At 37.8% G+C, this 15,729-nt stretch overlaps 1 protein-coding gene across 1 annotated transcript; it reads left to right on the forward strand.

Moving 5' to 3' along the window:
• Positions 1–8,540: 8,540 nt before the first annotated feature.
• On the forward strand, positions 8,541–13,901 carry LOC136833015 (probable methyltransferase-like protein 24). The gene is made up of 6 exons (XM_067094664.1): positions 8,541–8,663; positions 9,977–10,041; positions 10,200–10,303; positions 11,384–11,527; positions 12,024–12,158; positions 13,728–13,901. Exons 1-6 carry the CDS (start codon positions 8,581–8,583, stop codon positions 13,899–13,901), a joined length of 705 nt encoding a protein of 234 aa, XP_066950765.1. The 5' UTR covers positions 8,541–8,580.
• The last annotated feature ends 1,828 nt before the right edge of the window (positions 13,902–15,729 follow it).

The following is a 15,729-nucleotide window of genomic DNA, read 5'->3' on the forward strand; positions in this document are numbered from 1 at the left end:
ATTTTGAACCCCATAAACACTCTGCGCAAATGATAAATACAAAAATAATCAGATTACGACTTTAAGGTTTGACAATACCGACACCCCCCAGCCCATGCCCCCTCCATAGTTAATATGGCAAAATTATAACCAATAAACACCCCTAGTTTACGTTAGCTTGGTATTTTGAGTTTTTTTTTTTTTTTTTTTTTTTTTTTTTGCTTGGAAGACCCCAAAATGGTTTTTCATGCAAAAAGGGCTGGCTGGAGTCTTAATGGCAACTTGTAAAATTTTACCGACTGACAATATAATCGCCTTTAATATCTGAATGTCATCGCTTGTAACGAGCGTTTTATTATTATATTTTAAACGCATAACTGTTTTTCAACGGTCATGACTGAGAACTACATCAGTTTCCGATCAAACCGCGATAAAAAAAAAAATTTTTTTAAAAGCCATCACAGAATTTTCCGGTGTGAAATCCCACCGTCTCACGAGACATCGTTTCCCGAACTCGTCGTCACGGTACTGCCATTGTTTAGTTTATGAGCCCAAATCACGTACAACTGTTTCTTCCTCGTCGTACTTGAATGACGGAGCATGAAATCTCTCGTAAAATCATCCCTCCTCCGCCGCCGCCGTCGTGTCAAGTCATTTGCCAGAAGTTGCCACCCAAATCTCCGGGACGAAGTAACAGCTAGGATTTTTTTCTTTTGGCGGGTTTTTGAACCTTTCTCCTTGATAACGAACGCGACTGGTTTTGTATGGGTGGGTGCCCGACGTAACGGGAGGTAACAAAAGAAGAGAGAGAGGAGGAGGAGGAGGAGGAGAAGGCTGGCTGGATAAGGCAAGTCACCGTAAGGCAATCAAGTCATCCTCTCTAACAAACAGTGCCGGAACGCCCCGTTATTTAGTACTATGGCGGAGCGTACTTGTGACGTCACAGTTTAGCCATATTGCATCCACTTCCAGACGATTCTAGGCCTGTGTTTACCGATTTGGTGTTACCTGGCGTTGATCACTGCCGATGGAGGGCAGTGCATTTAGGGATCTTCGGGAATTGGCCCTGGACGAACCTCAAAATAAATAGACGAATAAACAAACAAAATATGCTTGAACATCTGACGGCAAAATAGTTCACACACAGCTGCCAAACACTTGCAGAATGCGCAGCTTGCAGGAAGCAAATTACCTTGAGGAATTTTTTTTTCAAAGGCCGAAGGAATGGGCATCCCATAACCCTCTGTTAGCCCCCTCAAAAAGGAGGATATGGTAGGAGGAAGAAGAGCGAATCTTAACCTCCATGCGCCATAAACCGGACAACTTCGACACAAAACCGGTAAAAAACTGGGTTTGACGAAGGAAAACATTATTTTTGACCATTGAGGACTATTCACCACCTGTACAGGTGTGTGCGACTCTCGAAATAATTATCAAGAAGTCTAAATAGACCTAAAACGCCCAAAGGGCTCTCTCACAGGCTAAAAGCATGTATATGGAGAGAAGTGACTTTGAATTTCAGGTCTGCCTAATCAAAAACAACCATCCCAACGTCAAAACCTCTTCAATACGGGAAAGGAGAGCCGTTCCAAGAAAGAAGAAGAAACAGCGCATTCCACCCATCAACTGTTACAGCCCATCATCCCCATGTTCATTTATTTCGCCTTGACACGTGTTTACGTTTTGCGTGACTCATTTATTTTGGTTTTTTGGGTTATTATCTTCATCCTAATGTTAGCTTTTTATCATCAAACTTTCCGTTTCTTCCACAGTTCATTTTGGTTCTTTCCTTTCGCTTAATACATACGTTTTTTGTTAATTGTTTGGTCAGGACTGTGTACTCACCCTAACCAAAGGGACGGCCATATTTTTTGTCAGCCATAATGAGCTATGGGGCTCGTTTTTGTACCTATGTTTTAAAATAAGTTAGCTTTTATTTTATTTGTTTTGTGCCTTTTATTCATTTTTTTTATTTTTTCTAGGATGACCTGAGGTCAGTTTAGGCGCAATCTTGCTTTGTGGGGTGTTTGTTTTCTCTTTTTATCCATCCATTGAGAGGGTTGGTAATGGTTAGGTATTACACTTCCGCCGCCACCCTTCCCTGAGGTGTACTCCCCAGGTGGCAGCCCTCCCCTCCCGGCCGGCGGTCAGGGGTGTGTGGGGTACCGTTGGTTCTCCCCCTATCAGCCTTTTGATGGTGAGTAGGAGAAAGGAAAGAACCAAAATGAACTGTGGGAGAAACGGAAAGTTTTGATGATATAAACTCACATTAGGATGAAGATAACAATCAAAAAAACCAAAATAAATAAGTCACGCAAAACGTAAACACGTGTCAAGGCGATATAAGTGAACATGGGGATGATGGGCTGTAACAGTTGATGGGTGGAATGCGCTTTCTTCTTCTTTCTTGGAACGGCTCTCCTTTCCCGTATTGAAGAGGTTTTGACGTTGGGATGGTTGTTTTTGATTAGGCAGACCTGAAATTCAAAGTCACTTTCCGTACACATGCTTTTAGCTCAGAGAGAGCCCTTTGGGCGTTTTAGGTCTATTTAGACTCTTTGATAATTATTTCGAGAGTCGCACACACTTGTACAGGTGAATAGTCCTCCATGAGTGACCCAGGTCTGCCTTGGTCAAAAATAATGTTTTCCTTCGTCAAACCCCGTTTATTTCATATGCTGTATATTCTGCCGCGGCCCCCTTTTTTTTTTCGTAGCGGCTATTGGTTTGCGCTAGTTGCTTTTTGCTGTGGTTGCCGCGATTGTGGCGGCAGGACTGTAACCTGGATAATGCTTGTTGTGTGTTGCCGCCTTATGGTATGATGCCACCCTTGGGTGGCATAGAATTTTTTGATAATTTAAACTCAATAGGAACTCCTTCTTCCAGGATGCCCTGCCGTGAATGCAATCACACAACAGGGGATGTTACCCACGACTTGTGCAGGACCCATGCCTTTTGTTCGAGGAATCATCAATATCATGGAGCAATTTGTGGCAACTGTGATGAACTATGGGACAGGGCCCGTAATTTGGACCAACCCGAAGACGCCATCATCGCCTTTCAGGTTCTTAGTGACTGGATTTAGGAATGCAAAAGTATCTTGGGATGAGGCCTCCTGTCCTGCAAACTTCATCCCTGACTCTATTTCTCCCATAACATCTACGGAAGACGTTAAGACATTTGAGAGGGGAGAATTTGCTCTCACGGAACCAGCCACCTTGTTCAACTCCGACAGGTTGCAACCACTTCCTAAGAATGCTGTTCAAGACGAGTGGGGTGCACGTCAGAACTTCCTCAGCTCGTTGAATATGACTATCGCAGCGGAAGCACTAGGCAGACAGTTCCCTGAAGAGGATCCTAACTCTTCAGCTCTCTACGCTTTGTTGAAGATGTCATTACAGCCATTGTGGACAGCCTACAACATCTTCGCGAGAAAGAAATATGAATTGAGGAGGCTCGCACTTCGGGGCTGTTTTATGGAAAATACTCTGGTTTTAAAGCTCCTCAGTTCAGATCCGCTTTCAAAGGACCTCTTTCATAAGGACGCCTTGGAGGAGGTAGTCACCCAAGCTGATCATCAAGCCAAGTCAGTGCTGACCATGCTTGGTTTTAGGAATTGGGCCATGAAGCGCCCTTCCTCACAACAAAGACCAAGTCAATGCTGACCATGCTTGGTTTTAGGAATTCTGCTATGAAGCGCCCTTCCTCACAACAAAGACCCAGGTCTCCAAAGCGTCAAAAGAACCAGCAGCCAGAGAAACAACAACAGCAACATCCTCAGAACCGGATCCACCATCAAGGGAATCAGACCTTTGGTAACTACAGAAGGAATTACCAGAATCAGTACGCTTCCTCATCTCCTAACAGACGTCCCCCAGGTACCCCAGGAGGTCGTGGAAAACGTAATCCTCGTGGCAGAGGTATGAGGCCTCCAGGCACCCCTACACGTAATCAGTCTTCTAGGGGAGGGGGTAAATCTTTTTAGAAATTTGAGGGTTGGCGGGAGACTCCAATACTTTCATCAATATTGGACAAGAGATTCTTGGTCTCACAAAATCGTAAAGAAGGGGCTGGCGTGGGAGTGGTGCAGTCCTCCACCACTCTTCCGTCCATTCTTTCAGGCTTCAAATCCACAACTCCAAGAATTTGTTTCAGACATGATGAAAGCCGGGGCAATAGAGGAGACGACCTCGCTCCTCTTTCAGGGGCCCTGATTTTCAGTCCCGAAAAAAAGATACCAACAAAGGAAACTTGAAATTCAACAATAACTGCGCGACGTTACTCATTATGAATTGACTTACGTATGAAAATATGAACTACACTGAAGCTTTGCGTGATAGTTAAGGACAGAACGCGGTCACGTGTTTATAACTAGGCTATAGCTTAGAAATATATTTGCGCAAGGAGTTTCGTAAAGAAGATTAAGGAAAGGAAGACCTTTGGAATTCAATCTTCGTAAAGAATAATTAGAGGAGACCTTTGCGATCTTGTGATATCGTAGAGAAGGAGGAGGAGAGGAGACCTTTGCGATCTTATAATATCGTAAATGTGGAGGGGAGGAGACATTTGCGATCGTAAGATATCGTAAAGAGGGCGGAGATGAAGACCTTTGAAAACGGAAGTGTCATTAGTTCTGGCGACGCTAGACCGACCTTTTGGAGCGCATGAACGCCATTTGGGTTCAGTTGAACAGCGTTGCCAGATGCACAGAATATTTTGAAATCTACAGATTATATTTAGCGTTTCAGATTTTTAAAGGTTTTTCCATTTAAAGTAGGGTGAAATCTGCAGATTTTGTTTAGCAGTTTCATCTCTAATTCGCCAAAGTTGACTTGCGAATTTGTAAAATGGTTAAGAAACTATTGGAAATCATCGTGATCCAAAGTTATAGCTTATCAAGGGCGTCTGACATTTCACTAAACGCATAGCAGGTAATTTTGGCTCTTCGCGCTTCGGTGGTAGAGGGCTGAAAGTAGAGCGTAGCAATGACTTCAACCGCGGAATATAAATTGCTGGTTGCAGTTTCCGCAAGTTCTAGAACGGAACCTGTCACATTCTGTTATTGCTGTGTAATTTATCATTAGTACCGTGAGATCTGGAAAGTTGAAAGCCCAGACTCTGTCTCTGCACGTGATAGGCTTGTGAATGGAAACGTTCGTGACAGACTTAAAAGATGTTAAAGTGATCACTTGCAAACCTTAAATAGTTATCGTGATGACATTTGACTAAACAGTTATCTTCTGAAACTCAAGAATTTTGTTGGTACTACGAACAGGATAGTTCCTCGTTGGACGGGTTGGTATCGTTCTCGGTGGCACTCTGCTGGGCCCGCGTTCGACTCTCCGACCGGCCAATGAAGAATTAGAGAAATTTATTTTAGGTGATAGAAATTCATTTCTCGTTGCTAGGTAACCAGTTGGTTCTTAGCCACGTAAAATAAATCTAATCCTTCGGGCCAGCCCTAGGAGAGCTGTTAATCAGCTCAGTGATCTGGTTAAACTAAGGTATACTTAACTACGAACAGGACAAAGAGTAAAATAAGAAACAAGTTATCAGCTGCATCACTCAACAAGTTTGCTCATACGAAACAAATGATAAGAAATAAATCATTATTTTTTCTTTTATCATTTCAAACGATTTACTTTATTTTGCAGTGGGAAACATTGATTTAAGCTGTACATATGATGTGAGCAAAGTAGCTTACTGTAATTTTCCTAATTTGTAGGTCCACAGTAATTACAGGTTCAGTAGAGTAAGAATGGAGTTTTTTTATATACAATCTTAATTTTCATTTTTACGTTTTTTTTTTTTTTTTCAAAGGAAAAAGTGTAGGGTGCCACTTTGGCTTATCTACTCGTCGCGTATCCCGAGGTGCTAGTACTAAACATGACGGAAGCTCCTTGGGACACCGTGTCTAGTACTATATCCCCTTGGGATCAAAGCATTATATACACCCATTTCTATATACTCATAAACGATATCTTCGTGCAGCCGTCTAATTAACATTTACCGTGCGGTGTTTAGTCGTAGCACCTCGGAGTAGGTGACAAGCCATAGTACCACCAAGGTTAGATATCTGGAAGTACCGATCTGGCAACGCTGCTTGCCTAGCAGCGACAGCAGTTGTTGTTGTTATACCTTTAACGGTACGTGAGCCCGGTGGCCACCCGTTGTATTTCTTGGCGATTAGATCGCGCTCGCCTCACGTCTAAGACTTCGCCAAGCTAAGCAAACACCTGAGGACGTGCTTTGATAGAGGGGTGGGAACGCAGATGACGTTGCTGGGAAAGACTTCGTGGCGTAGCCAGTCGGGGGTGGCCATGTCCCGCCCTCCCCCCTGCCAATTGACATTAAATAGTTGTAATAATTACAATAAAATTATAAGCAGTTTTTCAAGATTGTCGATATTTTTTTTTTTTTTCGGGAAAAAATATGGCCAGACTTGATTTGTGCGTTTGCGTGCATTCATTCATCTCTTCTAAAACACACACTCACACATGAAAGTTTAAATTTTAAATAAATTTGTCAAAAGATCAAATGATAAATTTCTCAAATGGTTAAATAATAAATTTGTCAAAATGTTAAAGTATTACATAAATTTCTCAGAGGGTTAATAATAAATAAATTTGTCAAAAGGTTAAATAATAGATTTGTCAAAAGGTTAAAATATTAAATTTGTCAAAAGATTAAATGATAAACTTCTCAAAAAGTTAAATAATAAATTTGTCAAAAGGTTAAAATACTAAAATAAATTTGTCAAAAGATTAAATGATAAATTTGTTAAATAATAAATGCCAAAAGATTAAATGATAAATTTGTCAAAATGTTAAATTATAAATTTGTCGAAAGGTTAAATGATAAATTTGTCAAAAAAGTTAAAATATTAAATTTGTTAAAAGATTAAATGATAAATTTCTCAAAAGGTTAAATAATAAATTTGTCAAAAGGCTAAAATATTAAATAAATTTGTCAAAAGATTAAATGATAAATTTGTCAAAAGGTTAAATAATAAATTTGTCAAAATGTTAAATGATAAATTTGTCAAAAGGTTAAATGATAAATTTGTCAAAAGGTTAAATGATAAATTTGTCAAAAGGTTAAATAATAAATTTGTCAGGTTAAATAATAAATTTGTCAGAAGATTAAAACATTAAATGTGTCAAATTAAATGATAAATTTGTCAAAAGGTTAAATAGTAAATTTGCCGAAAGGTTAAATAATAAATTTGCCAGAAGGTTAAATCACAATTTAAACTTATTTTGATATTTGAATCTGATTAAAAACCTGTTTTAACATAGTATTTTAATCTCAGTGTAAACTTATTTTGACGTAAATCTAATTAAAACTTTTGACCCATTTCAATATTTTAGACTATTTTGACATTTAAATCCTTCTTAAAACGTGTTTTGGTCCATTTAAGTCTGATTTAAAACCTTTTTGGCACATTTAAATCTTATTTAAACCTGTTTTGACCCATTTAAATTTGATTAAAATCCCGTTTTGACCCATTTAAATCTGATTTAAAACCTGCTTTGAAACATTTAAATCTGATTTAAAATCTGTTTTGACCCGTTTAAATCTGATTTAAAACCTGTTTTTACCCATTTGAATCTGATTTAAAACCTGTTTTGACTCATTTAAATCTGACTTAAAACCTGTTTTGACTCATTTAAATCTGATTTAAAACCTGCTTTGACTCATTTAAATCTATTTAAAACCTGTTTTGACCCATTTAAATCTGATTTAAAACCTGTTTTGATCTATTTAAATTGATTTAAAACCTGTTTTGACCCATTTAAATCTGATTTCAAACATGTCTTGACCCATCTAAATCTGATTTAAAACCAGTTTTGACTCATTTAAATCTGATTTAAAACCTTTTGACCCATTTAAATCGTGTTTAAAACCTGCTTTTACCCATTTAAATCTTGTTTAAAATCACATTTAACCCATTTAAATTTAAAATCTCATTTAACCCATTTAAATCTTATTTAAAAACCTCTTTTAACCATTTAAATCTTGTTTAAAACCTTGTTAAACCCATTTAAATCTTATTTAAAAACCTCATTTAAATCTTATTTAAAAACCTCATTTAACCCGTTTAAATCTTATTTAAAACCTCTTTTAACCCATTTAAATCTTATTTAAAACCTCATTTTCCCACTTAAATCTTATTTAAAACCTCATTTAGCCCATTTAAATCTTATTTAAAACCTCATTTAACCCATTTAAATCTTATTAAAACCCTCTTGTAACCCATTTAAATCTTATTTAAAACCTCATTTTCCCATTTAAATCTTATTTAAAAACCTCATTTAACCCATTTAAATCTTATTTAAAAACTTCTTTTAACCCATTTAAATCTTATTTAAAACCTGTTTTGACTTAGACTCATTCTAAAGCTTATTGTAACTATGATTTCAATCTCTTATTTTTTTTAGCCTATTCAAAACACGTTGCAGCCCTCTTTCCAACCTAATCCAACCCAGTTTTTAACCGTATTTCATCCACTCTCAACCTTATCCCAACAGAGAGAGAAAGAGAGAGAGAGAGAGAGAAAGAGGAAAGTGAGATTCAACAGTCACCCTGCCCACCTCCAAAATGGCCTACCAAAACAAACTAGTCAAGATGGCGGGAGGAACCCTGTTCTTCTCCTTCCTCGTGTTGGCGACACTCCTGCTCATGTAAGTTGCTTTCTCTTTTCCAGGCGGCGCTCCTGCGCTGTCTTGCCCTCTTTAGGACGCGTTTTGCACGTTTTCATTTGGGGAAAACTGTATTGTCTTGATTGAGTTGGAGTTTTGAATGCTAGGCTTGAATGCTACGTACATGTATACACTCGTCATAGCAGTTTGGGCTGTTTTCTTCGTCGAGTAAGATACACAGGCTACTATTATAACTATTATAGAGACTGTACAAAATGAGATATCAGTCGAAGGGTTTACCTTCATTCAGGATTAGGAATGGATGTTACCTTCATTCAGGATTAGGAATGGATATTACCTTCATTCAGGATTAGGAATGGACATTACCTTCATTCAGGATTAGGAATGGATATTACCTTCATTCAGGATTAGGAATGGATATTACCTTCATTCAGGATTAGGAATGGATATTACCTTCATTCAGGATTAGGAATGGATATTACCTTCATTCAGGATTAGGAATGGATTTACCTTCATTCAGGATTAGGAATGGACATTACCTTCATTCAGGATTAGGAATGGATATTACCTTCATTCATGATTAGGAATGGACATTACCTTCATTCAGGATTAGGAATGGACATTACCTTCATTCAGGATTAGGAATGGACATTACCTTCATTCAGGATTAGGAATGGATATTACCTTCATTCATGATTAGGAATGGACATTACCTTCATTCAGGCTTGTGAATGGAGATTATCTTAATTGAGGTTTAGAAATGGAGATTACCTTAATTCAGGGTTAGGAATGGAGAGTGCCGTAATTCAGGGTTAGGAATGGAGATTAATTTTTTCAGGATTAGGAATGGAGATTGCTTTTATTCAGGATTAGGAATGGAGATTACTTTTATTTAGGATTAGGAATGGATATTGCTTTTATTCTGGATCAGGAATTTAGATTACTTTTATTCAGAATTAGCAGTGGAGATTGTCTTTATTCGGGATTAGGGATGGAGATTACTTTTATTCGAGACTAGGAATGGAGATTACTTTTATTTGGGACTAGGAATGGAGATTACTTTTTATTAAGGATTAGGAATGGAGATTACTTTTATTCGGGACTAGCAGTGGAGGTTACTTTTTATTCAGGATTTTTATTGTTGATTTGCACGAAGACACCACAACTTAGTGAGAGTCTTGGGTAAGATAGGCCTATCTCACTGTTCAATGGTGATGAAATTAGCCAAGAGAGGCCAACATCCCCTTAAAGAAACTGTATAACGATGCTGATTATGAATGATTACAATAAATATTAATTCATTGCATTATTTCCTCCCTTCGCCGTTCTGACAGATCAACAACGCCCTACAACTTTCAGCCGAGAGAGAAACTCCCATCTAGGAGTAGAGTTCAAAGAGGTTAGTTCCGCTCCGGCCTAACAGATGGCAGCTCCATCGTCAAGCCCCAAGCGGCTCCGAGCACTGACGTTTTGTATCGCGTTTGAGTTTGACGATGATAATGATGGTAATGACATTAATGGTGGTAATATTTTAACCCTTATCTTTCCTTTTTGCAGACAATGACCTGGACTGTCGTCCAAAGTGCAGAATTCCTAGCCTAGTCAGCGGGAGACAGTTTTACTCCTATTTCGCGCAAAAGGAATATCAGTGTGAAAACCTGGTAAGCAAATATATATAAATTTATATATATATGACTGTGAAATATTTTCTGTTACAACAGAATTCCAATAAATAAAAGGAGCCCATAAAAACTCCAAAATGTGGAAAATAGAGAACAAACAGGTGAGAAACAGTTTGGTCTCTAAAATATAGCCTCTATATTTTCCACATTTTGGCGTTTTCATGGGCTCCTTACATTTGAGGCCTGAGGAGAGAGGCAGTTTGGTTTCCGAAATATGGCCTCTATTTTCCACAATTTGGCATTTTTATTATTATTATTATTATTATTATTATTATTATTATTATTATTATTATTATTATTATTTCACTGGCTATTTCTGATACGTGTTCGTCCTGAGGAAGTTTCACAACTGGAACTTCAAAGGTTCAAACGCAGATGCAGTGCATGACTGTCGTAAGGCAATTCTTCTTGTATTTTAATAATTTCATGACATTTTTATCTATTTATTTAGTAATTTAATTAATTTTTATGCTTTTCTGATAACTGGTTTCCTCTTTTTTTTTGTATTCTTATTAGTACCTTCTGTTCTTTGAAATGTTCTTCGGAAGATTGGTGGGTTTGTTCCGTATGAATTGGGTTCATCTTCTGAATAATAATAATAATAATAATAATATATTCTTGGGAAGCTTGAATTTCAAGTCAGTGGCCCCTTTGGGCTTATTCCATATGAATTGGGTTCATCTTCTGAATGATGATAATAATAATAATAATAATAATAAGTGTGTGTGTGTGTGTGTGTGTGTGTATATATATATATATATATATATATATATATATATATATATATATATATATATATATATAATATATACATAATATATATATATTATGTTATATGTATATATAATATATACATATAATATATATATTATATATATATATATATATATATATATATATATATATATATATATATATATATGTATACATAATATGTTATATATAATATATATATGTATATATAATATACACATACACATATATATAGAGAGTGAGAGAGAGAGAGATTCAGGCCCCATACCCGCCGACGCCCACTGAGATTCGAGCCTTCCTTTCCAGAGATGGTTCGGTGAAGGGGACGGACGGAAAGCCGTCTGCACGGACGCCGAGTTCAACCTGGTCCCTGGGGACTGCCACATCCTGTCCTTCGGGATAAACGACGAGTGGTCCTTCGACGACGCCTTCGCGAGGCTGGGATGCAAGGTTTGGGGGGAGCCTCAGGAGATGAGGACGTTTATCGCTTCGTCCCACATTTTCGGTGTTATCATTATCATTAATTTCTCTCATTTGTTATCTGCATTGTTTTCCGTCTTCCGAGTTAATGTTATGGGAGTTTTTGCACGGGGGGGGGTGGTTGGAGTAGAGGGGAGATAATGGGGGATTTTTTAGTCGAAATGTGCAGGTGCATTAAGAATTTGTCAGTTTTTGGAAATGAAAATATGAAAATTTATGGCCAAGAGACTTTTGGTACATGGGAACGTATAATAATAATAATAATAATAATAATAATAATAATAATAATAACAATAATAATAACAATATGGAGCCATCCCCTTTTAAGACAATACCTCAATTTTGGGAGAAGAAAAATGAAAATGCATGCCCAATAAATTTTCTGTTCAAGGAAATCTATCCTACTTATAAATAACAACGATATTTTTAATAATAATAATGATAAACCTTGCTCTCTCACTGTCAGGTTTATTCCTTCGATCCAACCATGGCCAAGGAAGACCACCAAAGGTCCGAGAACGTCCAGTTCTTCAGGCTTGGAATCGGTAACATGAAAGGCAAGAGAAAGGTTGGGATGGACCAAAAGTTCGATTACTTCGAGGTAAGGCCACGAAGCGTAGACTTCCTTATTAGAGTTGTGTCTGGCTTTTTACTCTTGAAAGTATGGTTGATTTTTTTATACCTGAAAATGTGTCTGACTGTCCTTAAAATATGTCTGACATTTTGCCCTTGAAAATATGTCTGACTTTTTATCTTTAAAAATATGTCTGACTTTTTATCCTTGAAAATATGTCTGACTTTTTATCCTTGAAAATATGTCTGACTTTTTACCTTTAAAAATATGTGTGGCTTTTTATCCTTGAAAGTATGTCTGACTTTTTACCTTTAAAAATATGTGTGGCTTTTTATCTTTGAAAGTATGTCTGACTTTTTACCTTTAAAAATATGTGTGGCTTTTTATCTTTGAAAGTATGTCTGACTTTTTACCTAAAAAATATGTGTGACTTTTTTATCCTTGAAAATATGTCTGACTTTTACCTTCATAAATATGTCTGACTTTTTACCCTTAAAAATATGTTTGACTTTTTTCCTTTAAAAATATGTCTGACTTTTTATCCTTCAAAATATGTCAGACTTTTTACCCTAAAATAAAATATGTCGTACTTTTTAGCGTAAAATGAAATATGTCTGACTTTTTACCTTTAAAAGTATGTCTGACTTTTTTCCTTTGAAAATATGCCTGACTTTCTGTCTTTAAAAACATGTCTGACTTTTTATCCTTAAAAATATGTCTGATTTTTACCTTTAAAAATATGTTTGATTTTTACCTTTAAAAATATGTCTGACTTTTTACCCTTAAATACATGTCAGATTTTTTACTTTTAAAAATGTGTCAGACTTTTTACCTTTAAAAATGTGGCAGACTTTTCACCTTTAAAAATATGTCTGGTTTTTACCTTTAAAATTATGTCTGACCTTTTACCCTTAAATATATGTCTGACTTTTTACCTTTAATAATATGTCTGACTTTTTACCCTTAAATATATGTTTGACTTTTTATCCTTAAAAACATGTCTGACTTTTTACCCTTAAATATGTCTGACTTTTTATCCTTAAAAACATGTCTGACTTTTTACCCTTAAATATGTGTCAGACTTTTTATCCTTAAAAACATGTCTGACTTTCTTTTTATCCTTAAAAATATGTCTGACTTTTTATCCTTAAAAATATGTCTGACTTTTTATCCTTAAAAATATGTCTGACTTTTTACCCGCTAGGCTAAACTCCGTCCAATTTGCCAACACTTATGGTTAATTACAGTGGGTGGAAAATATATGAATTAGATATTTTTTGTCTATTTTGTAATGACAGTGAAAGGAAAACATCCGGGTTGATATTTGTAGTCTATTTTTATAATGACTTTCAGTTTACAGCTGAGACAGATATTAGCTTTCTAGGTGTCGGTACAATCTCTATAAACACAAAATAATGCGCAGTTTTTTTCAAACATGTTTCTTATATGATGGAGTCAAGTTTAACATTACAGATTCAGTGACAACGACAAATACACCGTAATAGTTCGCGGAAACCTGTAACAGTAAAAACTCAGGTTTCAGGAGTTGCTAATGAGTGATTTTTCTGGTCGATTTCCGCCACCCCTCCCCTAAAGGTCGACACTTACGAGCACATACTCGACCGCCTGGGCCTGTCGAACACGACCATCGACTACCTGAAGATGGACGTCGAACTTTCCGAGCTCGATTTCCTGCAGGACGTCTTGAGGAACACGCCCCATCTGCTCAAGAACATCAAGCAGATTGGGATGGAGTTGCATCACGGCTGATTTCAGTTCTCTCTCTCTCTCTAAGGATGACGTTTAATTTTTTGTGAACAGTAGTTCTATTTCTTCTCTCTCTCTCTCTCTCTCTCTCTCTCTCTCTCTCTCTCTCTCTCTCTCTCAGCACGTTGACACAAATACAGCTAGCTGGAGGACAGTTAGCAGTCTGCCTCTTCAACAATTTTCAGTTGAAAGTTCACGACGCGTCTCTCAATCTCTCTCCTCTCATTCTCTCTCTTTTCCCCCTACCCCCGTGACTCCCCCAGGGGAAGGCCTGGGCGGCAAAAAACTGGGCAAGAGGAACGACATGGGCCCCACCAGCACCTTCCAGCTCTTCTGGCAATACTTCTACGAACTCAGGTGTTACGGTTTCAAGCTCCTGCACGCCCGCAAAAACAACCCTTGGACGGAAGTCGTGTGGGGGAGGATTTAGACACCAAGGTCCCCACCCCCCACCAGGTGCGGGAGGATGTTTGCATCCACGGAGGAGGAGGGAGGAGGAGGAGAAGGAGGAGGATATCGTGATATATGTATGATAGAGAATAAATATGAAGACAGAGTTTTGTTTTAACCTGACCTCAAGTCAGTCTACCTTCTGCGATATCTTAGTCGGAGCTTCGAAGTCCAAGTGTTTCAGTGTGAACGAAATGACAAAAAAAAAAAAAGGTCAATTAAAGTTTAGGAACGTCGGTATTGTCGCCACCGGCAACAGAAGACGTCAGATTTATTTGGAATATTGAAAAAGAAATAAAATGTCGCCATCACCTGAAAGCTCTGTCACACTCGCTAGTTCGAACCGGTTTCCCTACCTGACGACGGCAAGGCCGTTCGTTGTCCTCGCTATAAAGTTCTTGTACCATTGTGGATGGGAAGCTTACACACACACATACACGCGTCACAAGCTTGTTTCCTCTCCTGGTCCTTCCTGTGGGCGTGAAAAAAGGGACATTACCGAACAGCCTTTGTTTTATAGAATCGTGTTTGCCGGAACTTTGACTTCGCGAAGGAACGCGTTTTGAACTCGCATACAACGTAAGTGTAGTCTAGTGTCATTTCACATTTGACGTTGTGATAGCGCATGGGCTCCTCTTCTTCTTCCCCCCCTGAATATGAAATTTAGGTCTTGAAGACGAAGCGCCGGAACCCATCAGGATTATGCAGCGCCGTAATGAAGGCGTAATATAATATAAATTAATGATACGATTGATAATGAATAGGTGAATGATGATATACCAGTAAAATTCAGTGCAAGAATATGAAAGCAAAAAAAGAAGAATGATATTAGATAGAACCAACAAAAAATTAGTATATATTAAACTTTTGCATTCAAAGTATATACTTAGTATAAGAATAAATATGACTTAAAATCTTTATTAAACATACTGAAATCATTTCTCATTAAAATAACCAGATTCATTCTGCCTCTTGCTCGCCCACCAGCCGCCTCCATCTGCGCAGTAATTCCTCGTTGGACGGGTCGGTACCGTTCTCGGCTAGCACTCTGCTGGGCCCGCGTTCGATTCTCCGGCCGGCCAGTAAAGAATTAGAGGAATTGATTTCTGGTAATAGAAATTCATTTCTCGCTAGAATGTGGTTCGGATTCCACAGTAAGCTGCAGGTCCCGTTGCTAGGTCACTTAACTTTTTTCCCATCCGCGCATGAGCAAAGAGTGTTGTGTATATACCGTCTCTTCATTCATTTCGGAGACGTTTAACTCTCGTAAGGTGGGGCGGGCGGAGGGGGGCCGGGTAGTACCGTCGGTGCATATATATGTATGACTATTTATCACACACACAACACACATATATATATCGAAATAATATATTTTATATAT

The sequence above is a fragment of the Macrobrachium rosenbergii genome, chromosome 51 (genome assembly GCF_040412425.1).
Source record: "Macrobrachium rosenbergii isolate ZJJX-2024 chromosome 51, ASM4041242v1, whole genome shotgun sequence".
In the NCBI taxonomy this organism is placed as follows: Eukaryota; Metazoa; Arthropoda; class Malacostraca; order Decapoda; family Palaemonidae; genus Macrobrachium; species Macrobrachium rosenbergii.